Source organism: Phalacrocorax carbo, chromosome 14, assembly GCF_963921805.1.
Source record: "Phalacrocorax carbo chromosome 14, bPhaCar2.1, whole genome shotgun sequence".
NCBI lineage: Eukaryota > Metazoa > Chordata > Aves > Suliformes > Phalacrocoracidae > Phalacrocorax > Phalacrocorax carbo.
This window is the reverse complement of record NC_087526.1, coordinates 6,057,406-6,069,654: the sequence shown is the minus strand read 5'-3', so window position 1 is coordinate 6,069,654 and position 12,249 is coordinate 6,057,406. Positions and strand designations below refer to the sequence as shown.

General features: G+C 46.5%; 1 protein-coding gene across 1 annotated transcript in view; it reads left to right on the top strand.

The window, feature by feature from the left end:
• The first annotated feature begins 10,332 nt into the window (after positions 1 to 10,332).
• TAF4 (TATA-box binding protein associated factor 4) overlaps positions 10,333 to 12,249 on the top strand; it is a 39,442-nt gene continuing 37,525 nt past the window's right edge. The window contains exon 1 of the mRNA XM_064465348.1: positions 10,333 to 10,681. Coding sequence (XP_064321418.1) covers positions 10,366 to 10,681 — 316 coding nt within the window. The 5' untranslated portion in view covers positions 10,333 to 10,365. The remainder of the gene's footprint in view (positions 10,682 to 12,249) is intronic.

The window sequence follows — 12,249 nt, the reverse complement described above, 5'->3', positions numbered from 1 at the left end:
GGTTTTAATTCAGGTTTAGGCTAAAAGATACCAAGAATGGTAAGGTAATTCATAGCAATAGGATTTTAGTGCAGTTTCAGAAAGTAATTTATTTTTGTATGACAATAAACTGGTGTTTAATCTCCATGTTTTAGAAGCTAAACTGTAAATCAGACTTCACATAAACCAGCAGTGTCTCCCTGGCTGGTCTGTTCTAACTCGCGCTTCTCCTTACTGTTGTAGTATTTGCATACATGCTTCCCACGCACACCTGAAAATTCTGACATTTACTGTTCCAAAGTCTTTAATTTTTTGTACTTCATACCTCATTTCTCTATTAGGTGATATATGACAAGGGTTTTATTAGTTAGTGCACTTTTAAATCACATTTTTGTTCTGTAAAGTAACCCTAATAATAGCATTTGAGATTTGGCACATTTTTTCAGAGCGCCTCACAGCTTCATCTTGGACTCTGCATTTTACTCAGCAGCATCCTCAGCATTTACTCTGCTCATGACATCACCCATGACAAACTTCTACAGGCTATCTGGGATGTACAGTTGTTAGTAAGACAGGCAAAAGGTTTGTTTTCAAGGCAAAAGGTTTGTGCCAGTATAACTCAGAGCATAAACAGGTCTGAAAAATCTTAATTGTTGTTGATGAAGCAGAAAGAACCCCAAGTAGAGTTGAGGGCGAGGCTGTGGGTTAGAAAAAAAAAACGTATCTTCTAAACCGAAAGAAATCTGATATTTGCGTCTGCAAGAGAATGAACTGGAAGCCCAAAGTGACATAGCACTGAATAACTTTTCAAATAATTATCTGGGCTGTAATAGGATAATAATGCATTCTGGTCTTACCAGGGCAAGAGTTAGTGATTCAGTCTCTGTGTGATGCAGGCGGCTCACGACTCCACCCAGGTATAAAAGAGGATGGTGTGGCTCCTGTAGGAGAGATGATCCTTCTGGATTAGAAAGTTTGAATTTAGAACACCTAAAAGCAGTCAAACTGCAAGAGAAGGTTTAAGGGTTCTGTTTTCTGTGAATTTCTTTTAATGACAGGAAAGCTTTAGGAAGGGGCAACTTGGCCCTGCGCAGACTTTTTTTTCTCTTTGAGTCAGTGGAAATGGTGGTAATAGTACAGGGGTAAGAGCTAGCGTGTTGTATGATCTTACCAAAACATGCACCAGTATGCAACTTCACATAGCTTTTAAAGTCATAAGGATGTTATGTTTGATGGGTTCTTGCTGGAGATGAGGGTATCGCAGGGATGACAAGTAGTACAATTCTGCTTAGGTGGCTTCATGTCAAGGAATAGTAATGAATGAGTAAACTTACTGGCCCACTAAACTGTACAGAGCAGGAAAACTAGCTCCCTCTCTTGCTCTGCTGAAAATAATTAGGAGAAACAAGTTTTACAGTTTCATAAAAACAATCTTTCTTACACAAGAATGTATGAATTGTCTATTGCTTCCTTAACTAATCATCTTTCCTAAACAAGATGTTATATTTGTTGCCTGCCATTTTGTCTGGTCGTTAATAAATGGTTAGTTTACACAGATGGATAGGTTTACTGTCCTAGCTAGAAAATTAAGTAATATTGACGGCAGTATTGTTACACGTCTGTGGTAATGTAAGAGTACTGCAAGTAACCCCATGCAGACAAAACTGACAATAAGGAACAACTTAACATAAAAAACTTGGCCCTCCGTCTGGGTGTGTCATTTCCTTTGGGTTGGAAGTTTTCCCCATCTTGCATTTTGAGAGATAAAATATTTGTCTGACTTGCTTCAAAACATGTACTAGTTTCTTCTGTCAACTGTGGGAACACATCCCATGTTTAATTGAGTTATTGGATTTGCTTGGAGTTTCAAAAATTATCAAAAGCTCATTAAAAGAATAGGGGCAAGTCCTTGAACTCTGTCTCTGATAGTGGGAATATATTTTAGATAGTGTAAGGAAGTAACCTATAGTCTGGAATCACATCCCTAACAATTTTAGACTGCTGGAGAATTCAGAAGAAAACCGATGTATAATAGCCTTTTGTGCTGTGTTTTCATTAAGTCTGAGGCAGCTCAATAAAGAAGCTACAGCGTGATTTATTTTAATCGGTTATTACGAGAAGTCATTAAAAAAAAACCTTGGCAAAATCTTGCGTACATACTTCTTGCATTCCAAATCCGCAAAATGTTTAGATACAATCTCATTTCATTATAACCAAAATAAACCTCCTTTACTAGATTTCCTTCATTTTTTTCTTTAAATGATGATGTTTCCATACCTCTTCTGTCTATGCTGGCTTTCCAGCTCACTGTCTTTTGTGTCTGTTTTCTTTATAATGTCACTGAGATTAGTCAGGTTGCTCTGAGGAATCCTATTGTCCCATAAGGCTTGGTAAGAGCATTTGGCAGACTATGAACTGCAGATGGAGTAGGGAAAATGATTTAGCCATTTTTGTCATCTGAAGACAACTTTCAGAAATGCTTGCACATGTGATTGTTCTTCCAGTTCAAGTCTACAAGAATCTGGATTTTGACCTACGTATTGTACATACGCTGAAAGTTTTACCAACTTTTTGGCCTGTTAGTTTCATTTGATATTTCTTATTGTTGACCTAAAATGTGTAAATTCAAGCACGCACGCAGTTCTCTTTTTAAATAACTCCTCTATTTTAAAAGAAGGGTGCCATGGGGCTATTGAATGATTTAGTCAGGGGCACAGGGACAAAGAATGCGTCCTGCTCTGATCCTGTAACTTGTGGTCTCTAGGCATTCTGAAAAAACAAATGCCTATCAAATTCCATAGGACAAATGTTTTCATCTACAGCAACTGGTGTTTCACAACTGACGTGGCATTAACTGTACCTGTTCTTGGCACTGACCAAGAACAAAGAAGATGAAGATTTATCTTCATTCTTTCACTTATTTTTATTTATGTATTTTTGAAGGTGAGTGAGTGGAGGGAAGCACATAAAGGAAGAGGATAACACCGATTGCCATAACTGGTCAATGGTTAAACAAATGTCCAGTAAAAACTCTTTTTGATGGGGCAAAAAGGCAATGATCTAAGAGCGCTGTGTCATGGCATTGACTGGGAAAAATCAAGCAGGCTTCAGTTTGTTAAGGAGTTCCAGTTTTAAGAGTGCATGCTGCTTTGCTCTTGACACACAGGATGGAGAGTGTAATAGCATCACACTGTCTAGGTCCTCACCTCCATCCTCTGGCTCTTGGCTCCATCTGGTACACCGAAGATTATTAGAGAGATGAGGAAGCTGCTGAGCAGCACATACAGCATGATCAGTGACAAGAGAACTGTTAGTGTAATGACATAGACAAGGAAATTTTCTGTGGCCTTTACATCTCAAGTTAAGTCGTCCTAACTGTACCTCTTAAGAGTGACCTGAGTGGCCGTTACACTATGCCACGTGTGAAGCTGGACTGAAAACAATGGACTGATTTGTCCATTGTTTTTTAAATTGCTGGGAGGTGGAGAATTGGAATCTAGAAGAGGAGTAAAGGAGGAAGAGGACTAGTGATCTGCACTGCTGAAAAAGTGATGAGTGAGGACTGGTGCAGAGAATGTTAGATATTGAATGATGCTGGAAAGCTCAGGGAAGAACTCGAACAGCTCTGAATCAAGAGGGCACAAAAGAGTCCAGAACTGGAATATCCATTGTATTTGTATACCGTTTAAGTTGTCTGAGAATATATTGTTGATAAAGCACCCCTGGCAGGTAATACTTTGCTCACAAAGAATCCCAGAACAATTGAACCAAAACCTGCCAAAGTCACCTCTCACTAAAAAGAAACATTTCAAACATATTCTAAGAAATCCTGACTGTAAAATGTGCAAATTGGATTTCCAGTAATGAGACCCATCAGTAGGCACATTTTCTTGACATACTCTGTCAGAGTATCACTTGGAAATAGTGATTCAATTTTCCAAAAGTTACTTTAATTTGCTTAGAGAGGAAAGCATTTTCATTTTTCCCAGTCAGTTCTAATAACTTGCTAAATACAAAATATGCAAAATTATTGAAGCTAGTTGTAGTGACCGAAAGGACTGCTGGTCTTCTAATAATATTTTTCCCCATGAATCATGTAGACTTGCACATGAAGTTTTTCAGAACAGGTAAAACACAAATCTTTGTTGACATGCCTGCTTCTTGTCTCTTCCACAGACATAATTCTGGACATTTGCTAGTAATCTCCATTCAGAAGATTTGCTTAAAAAACCCTTCTGCTAGCTGCTGGGGTGTGTAGTTGGGAACTTCCACCTTCTTCTACAAGTGCTCCTTTTTCTTAGTAAGGTTCCCTAGCTCTTCCCTTACAGATGAGTCTGGATACTGATCCTTCCTATCTTGGCAGGCAGTAACAAGCATGACGAGTTAGATTAAGAGCAGTTGGGAAGGAAAAACAGTATTCCACGGCTCTTTTATACTGAAACGCCTTGAAGGCCTTTAGACAATAACCCTTTATTACACAGTATATTCTCTGGGCATCTTCTTTTGGGCACAGGGTGTTGAGTTGCATGGACTTCGGTATTCCCGTGTGAATCGCATGTAGCATGTGTTAGTGACACAGTCTTCTAACTGTCTCATAAAAACTAGAGAAGATTGTCATGGCAGTTGTGTGCTCAGCTAACTTTTATTTTTGAAAATGAAGTTCATAAGTAGTTGCTCTCTAACAGATATTTTCTATGTATTTCCCAATTCATAATTAGATATTGTGAAATACCTTGTTTTTAAAAACAGGATATAATTTATGCTGTCACATAATATATTTATTCAATCATACCTCACTATAATTAAATATGTTTTATGAAGAGAAGAGTTGTTCATTTTTCTGCTCCACTTCTGGAGTTCCAGTAACTGTTATGCAGATATAAACACTTATTTAAGTGGGTGGTTTTGCCATACCTCTTCCATAGCAGCATTGTGCTAGGCATTCTGTCTGGAGCACTGAATTGCAGTCAAAGGGTTGATGCTTCTGTAGCTAGCTGAAACAGTCTAGTACACATCAGGACAGACACTGTCCTTCAGTGGAAATTAGAGCACAGGTAGGTATGATTATCGTAAAATAAAAAGGGGCTGTACGGCTGCTTCCCAGATCTACTTTCATCTCTCTCTGTTTTACAATGCAAGGGTTGAGACATTTTCCTGGAGCACACCATACTGAATATTGAACATTAATCCCTGACTATTAGGAGCATTAGACTTCTTCACGGATTCACCTAAGGACAGCCGAAGTACATGGGATGATTTTAAGACCAAGACTTTAACAGTATTTTGAGATTCCAAGGAGAAGACAGTAAAGTGCATAGACTGCAAAGAGGCACTAAAGTTGTTTTACTTATCTCTATCTGCACATCTGTAGTAAGACTGCATTTACCCCTAAATTCAAAGTAAAATACTTAAAACAGGAATATTTTCCTACAGATTGTCAAACATTTGTGTTCCAGATGCATATGAAGTCTTGCTGTGTTTGCTGAACGCTTAGTGAAGACTGACACCCATTTGCAGAAGAATCAGCACGTAGACATTCAAGTTTACCAGCTGGGAGCTTCTGCATAGCACTGCATCATCTTCAGCCAGGGCACTGTTCCTTTCTCTCCTCCTGACACTCTGTACTTACCAAAATGTTGTTGGAGCTCTTTTATTCCTCAAAAAACATTGGAAATGGAGTACAAGGCAGAAAGGTAGGGTGGGATACTGGCTAGAAGGACAGTGAAGCTTTTGAAAAAAAACAAGATTTGTGTGGATTCTGTCATCTTAGAATCATAGAATCATTAAGGTTGGAAAAGACCTGTAGGACCATCAAGTCCAACTACCAACCCAACACTACCATGTCTCCTAAATCATGTCCCAAAGTGCCACATCTACACGTCTTTTAAACACTTCCAGGGATGGTGACTTTACCACCGCTCTGGGCAGCCTGTTCCAGTGCCTGACCACTCTTGCAGTGAAGACATTTTCCCTAATATCCAATCTAAACCTCCCCTGACGCAGCTTGAGGCCATTCCCTCTCATTCTATCTCTAGTGACTTGGGAGAAGAGACCAACACCGACCTCGCTACAACCTCCTTTCAAGTAGTTGTAGAGCGTGGTAAGGTCTCCCCTCAGCCTCCTCTTCTCCATACTAAGCACCCCCAGCTCCCTCAGCCTCTCCTCATCAGACTTGCCCTCTAGACCCTTCACCAGCTCCATTGCCCTTCTCTGCACATTCTCCAGCACCTCAATGTCCTTCTTGTCCTGAGGGGCCCAAAACTGAACACAGGATTCAAGGTGGGGCCTCACCAGTGCTGAGCACAGGGGCCCCATCCCTGCCCGGCTCCTGCTGGCCACACCAGTGCTGACACAAGCCCGGGTGCTGGTGGCCTCCTTGGCCACCTGGGCGCTGCTGGCTCATGCCCAGCCGGCTGTCAGCCAGCACCCCCAGGGCCTTCTCTGCTGGGCACTTTCCAGCCCCTCTGCCCAGGCCTGGAGCGTTGCCTGGGGTAGTTGTGTCCCAAGCGCAAGACCCGGCACTTGCCCTTGTTCAACCTCATACAACTGGCCTCAGCCCATCGACCCAGCCTGTCCAGATCCCTCTGCAGAGCCTTCATACCCTCAAGCATATTGACACTCCCGCCCAACTTGGCATCATCTGCAAACTTACTGAGGGTGCTCTGGATCCCCTCATCCAGATCATTGATAAAGATATTAAACAAGACTGGCTCCAACACTGAGCCCTGGGGAACCCCACTCATGACTGTCTTGTGGAATCAAGGTATGACTGGTTAAAACCCTACTTTCAGCATTTTAAATGACCAGTGGCTGGGTAAGGAGCAGAGAAAGGGGCAGGAAAGGAGAGCAAAAACTCACCAGGCAAAACTGTCACTGTCAGTTTTGCATCTATTGATGGGACTTTAGTATTCTGACCGCTCAGTTAAGACTCACAGGAGCTGTGTACAGACAACCAAAAGCAACTCTCCTCACAAACCGTCTGTAGGCTTCTCTGATACGTCCCTTATCACCATAATCCATAGTGTTGTCACCTCTGTCAGATGGTCCCGTAATGAACTCTAGGTTAACTACATTTCTGGAAAACAAACAAAGACAATTGCATTGCCGTTTGTATCTTGAGACACAGTCTCTGTGCCATGATCTACATCGGCTAGTTCTAGGGGGGGAAAAATGGTATTTTAAATAATATACTAAAAGGAGCAGGTTAAAGGAACTGAGAGTCCTCTGTTTTTCCTGAATACCTCCTGCTAGCTTCTACTCTTTAACACTAGAGAGAACCCGTACATGCCTGCAACATTCGACATCTTTTGATGTAGCTGCTGATGGCATTCACTGTATATTGAGTCCGACTATTTCTACACTGACACCGGTAATTGCTAGTAATCCATTACTAGAATTCTTATGCAAGTTGCTCTTTTATCCCATTTAAAAGAGAAGGTGAGCAGTACAGTACAGAGGGGCTGGAGTCCCAGTCCTGAAGAATCCAGTCCGGAAAGTTACTTCCAATGTCAAACGAGAGGCAGAGAATAGGGAAAGATAAATTATTCAGTAATGAATCCTACACACTTATAATGCACAAGTTGTAATGAAGCTCAGTTGCTCTTGTAATTTTGTAAAGATGTTTACCTAATATGGTAGATATGCCATATGGTACACTAAAGAGAGTGTTAGAACAAGGACATGAAGATTTCTGGGTTTTTATTTCTAGTTTTGTATGCAACTGTAAACTACATTCAAGCTGTCCTAGAACATAAGCAGTAGAATATAGGCTGCTCTGACTCTTCATGCTGACTACTACTGCCACTTGATAATTTCATCCATCCCTTGTGCCTCTCTCCTCCTCCGTCACTCCTCGGGCACCGTGGCCCAGCATTGGGCTGTACTCCCGCGTAGATGCTGTGAAAGAAAGAATTGCAGCCACTCTGCACCTTCAGGCTGGTTTAGCTTAAGTCTAGCTTTTTTACCCTTAATAAATCATTTGAGCAGCTGATATAGATTAACTCTTCCACTGCTTAGGAAATGTGACCAGACTTCTATTCTAGATAGTTCTTTGGTATGTTGCTTATAGAATTTCACCATAGCTAAAACTAGCAATGTGCTTGACTGTGGCAGCAGCAGACTGGTTGGGACTACCCTGCTTGAGGCAGCATTCCTGCCTTCTAAGAAACGGGCAACATGGTCTACAATATCTGTAAAATCACAGCTACTTTGCACCATTGTAATCTGGCAAAAATTGATAAAATGGAAGTTAAAAGTCATGGAGAAGGAAAGGACATTTTCTTTCTCTCCCTTGAGTTTCAAATGATGGCTGAGAAAAGCTGCTGAGTACCAAACATTTGAGAACAAGAATAAGAGATTAACATAAAACTTCTCAGAGGACTTTGGCAGCCCCTTCTAGCGATGCCACCTGGTGAAGCCATCAGAGCCTTAGGAAAGGCTCCGCACTGCAATTTTTACTCAGCAGCTGAAGTTTACCACAGGTGAGAGGAAGATACAAGAAACTAGAACTGCAACTTACCAGAAACTGTGAATTTCTAAGACTTTTGATTTAAAGATATTCACTCACCCTATTATTCAAGGCCTATATGTTAAGAACAAATACCTATCAGTTTTTTGTTTCCCTGCGAGCTTTCAGCAAACAGCTTCTCCCTTGTAGACACGTTTGCATGTTTGGGGGCAGGATAAGGCACGGGACTACTTCAGCACTGTTGCCATCGCTCGTGGGGCCAGCTAGCGAGCAGAGCAATTTAATTCACACACAAATATGCAACACAGGAAGAGTTGACACCCATATTTGGGCAACCCTAAGTAGAGAATACTTTGTCTCTGACCTATTTAAAGCAATCCCTTCTCATAGATAACTCATAGCTCTTATTCTTGCAGGCCTCCACCTTTGCAGCCTTCAGTCAGCTATCAGGACCGTCAATTCTGGGCATCATCGCCCAGGGCATTAGCAGGTGCCGAGCCCGTCCCACTGCAACATGGTTCCAGCTTCTCATTCCACCCATTCCCAATACATAAGAGCAAAGCTTATTTTATAATACTGAAATAAGGGGTGCTATTTTAAGCTCAATACACCTTAAAACTTACCACATGCTACAATTTATCTTTCGGTTAATATTGTTCCAACAGTGCAGTTTTCTGGGGAAAGAGTGCCTGGCCAAAAGAGACCTTTTATTAAAAGGCAGGTTGTATTTTTACTTTAACTATATTTACTTCCTTTATGATGGCTGCACAATAAGGTCGAAGTGCAGCTCCCTGCTGCAAGGCCAGCGCCTGGCAAGGGGCGTCCACCTGCAGCCGGCGCCTGGCTGAGCACCCCCGCGGGCAGGGCCGGGGCTCCCGGGGCCGGGGTCGCAGCCCTGGGGCCGGCGCGGGGAGCCCCGGCACAGCGCCGTGCTGCGGAGACTCGGCTCTCCCCCGCCAAAGGGTTAAGCGGCGGCGGGGGTGTAACGCGGGCTGACACACGGGCGGGGATCGTCTCCAGCGCGGCCGGGCCCCCGCCTCGGAGCTGCGAGTGGACCGTTTAAAATTGCCATCGCCCTCCCTCCCTTCTTCTCCCTTCCCAGCGCCGAAATTGCGGCCGCCTTCCCTCCCCGGCCGCGCTTTCCCGGGCTCGCCCCAGCCCCTCCGCCGCGGGCGCGCCGTGCTGAGTCAGGCTGCGAGGGGAAGCCTGCGGGGACCGCGCCTGGCACACGGCGGCGGCGCCCGCCCCCGCGGCCCGGCCGGCGGGGCTCCCGCCCGGCGGGGCCGCGGCCCCCCGGCCGCGCAGCCCGCCTCTGCCAGCGGCGAAGGGAGGGAGGCGCGGGGGCCGGCGGGCTCCTCCTCGCCCGCCGCCCCCGCCCGGGGCTGGGCGTGGGGCCCGGCCGCCCGCCCTCCGCCGCCGCCGGTGGATCGGTTACAGGCAGCTGGCACAGGTGTGGGGCGCCCTTCAGACTCGCGCCGGCGGGGGAAGACCCGGACGCAGGGAGCAGCAGGGAAACATGCAGCCATTTTGGGCCGAGGCAGACAAAGAGCCGCGGCCGGTTGGTCGGTCAATCGGTCCGTCGCTCCCGCCGCCGCCCGCCCGGCCCCAGCCGTCCCCACGCCCACAGCCGCGGCCCGCCGCCCCGCACCGCCCGGCCGCCCCGGCCTGCCGCCGCCCGGCCGCTGCCGCCCGACTCCCAACTAAGCCCTCGCAGCCATTTGCCCTGCCTTTTATAGGCGGCCGCCGGCCAATCAGCGGCGGGCGGAATCCCTCTCCGGCCGGTGATGTGAGGCTGGGCCCGCGCGCCTGCGCAGTCGGGGGAGGCCGAGTGTGTGTGTGTGGGGTGGGGGGAGGGAGGGAGGAGTGAAAGGGGAGGGGGGGGAGGAGGGAGCAGCTCACAGGAACCCTCCAAAAAAAAGATGGCGGCGGGCTCGGATCTGCTGGATGAGGTTTTCCTGAACACGGAGGTGGATGAGAAGGTGGTGAGCGACCTGGTGGGCTCCCTGGAGTCCCAGCTGGCGGCCTCCGGCCACCACCACCAGCACCACAAGGCGCAGGAGCCCCTGAGGGCCGCTGGGGGGCTGCTGGGGAACCATGTTGTGAGCAGCAGCAGTAGCAGCAGCAGCCCTAGCCCTAGCCCTGGAGGAGTAGTAGTAGGAGGCAATGCTAATGCCCAAACAGAGAGCAGCAGCAGCAGCAAGATGGGACTGAGTGCCCCAGAGATCACAAAAGCAGGTAACATGGGCAGGGGTGGGGGGCTCTGAGGGAGAGGGGCCCTCCCCTCCCCCCACTCCCCAGCTCCGGCTGCCTCCTTCCCTCACTGCTTTCCCCCCTTTTCCCTCTCTCCTCCTTCTCGTTGTGGCAGGAGCGGGAGTGCAAAGGGTGGTATCGATCATATGGGGGAGAGCCTCCCCTCATCATGCCCCCTCGGTGTGTATCCGCGCCTCTGCTCCCTCCCCTTTATTTTCCCTCCTCGCTTCTGCTTACTAGAGGGTGTTTTATCATGTGTGGGGGCAGCCTCCCCGCAGAATAAGCCGGCAGTGCCCGTCCGTGACTCTGCCGGTCCCCTCTTCTCTTCCTGCCCTTGTTGCTGGAGTGTAAAAGGGCTCTCTTAATCTCGGGGGCTGAGGGAGGCAGAGCCCACCCCCTTGGTAATGGCTGTGCCTCCCATGCCGGCTGTGACTGCTCCCCTTCCCTTTCCAGGGGTGGAGGTTATGGGGGGGATTCCCTCTCGATAATGCCGCCTTAGCTGTCTGTGTAAATGCTCCTTCCCCTCCCCCTTCGCTGTTGCTGAAGTGCAAGGGGGTGTTATTAATCATGACACCTATTTCCTGTAGAGGAGGAAGCGAGGGGGGATTTCAAGGGGAGGAAGTCCCTCAAAATGCTTCCCCCCCATATCTGCCTGCCTGGATATTCCTTCCCCACCCCCTCCCTTGTTCCAGGGGCTTGGAGGGGGCATTCAACACCTCTCATTCCTCCTCTGCCCTCAAGGGGGTGTTGTCACAACACCAGGTCCCAGGAAGGGGGGGAATTCAGGCCACAACACCCCACCTTGTACAATGTCTTCACCCACCCACCCACCGTAGCTACCTGGGAATATTGCCCCTCTTCGTGTTGTGAAGATTGCAGGGGGATAGTGTGAAGACTGGGACTGAGGGCTTCCTACATGAGAATGGAGGGAAGCTGTTTTTCAGGGGAATTAAAAAAAATGTCTCCCCAGAATCTCTCTGCAATTCCTCCCCTCCCCCCATTTTTTTCTTGCTTTCTTCTTGCTGAAGTGTAAGAAGATATTACAGACCTTCTGTCATGATTAATGAAGCTCTTCTAGGAGGATCTCCTTAACCCTTATAACGTGCATCTCAGTATCTGTCTGTCACTATTCTTTTCCCATTTCTGTCTCCTTAGGGCCAGGACCTGGACTGTGTGTGATTGTGCTTGTGATAACACCAGGCCTCATCCAGGGTCGTGAGGATTATTCAGGACAAGAAGCTACATCATCTTGTCCCTTCTCAAAACCAGCTTTGCTTTTTATTTAATTATTTTTAACTGTCTCTCGCTGTGGGATCTGTGGGAACTTCAGATCCAGAAGAACAAATTCTGTAACGAAGTGGAGGGGCTTTTCTGGTAACCTACTCCAGGCCTTGCAGTACTTCTTATCTCGCCAGACCAACGTTTTTCTTTCCTTTTGCTTTTTTGTATTTTGCTGTTGTTGAGCCTCTCAATCTAACTGACTTGCTCTGTAGGAGATGAAGGGTTTAGAGGGTAACATGTTGGGCATAGGGAATACGTCTTATTAACATGTC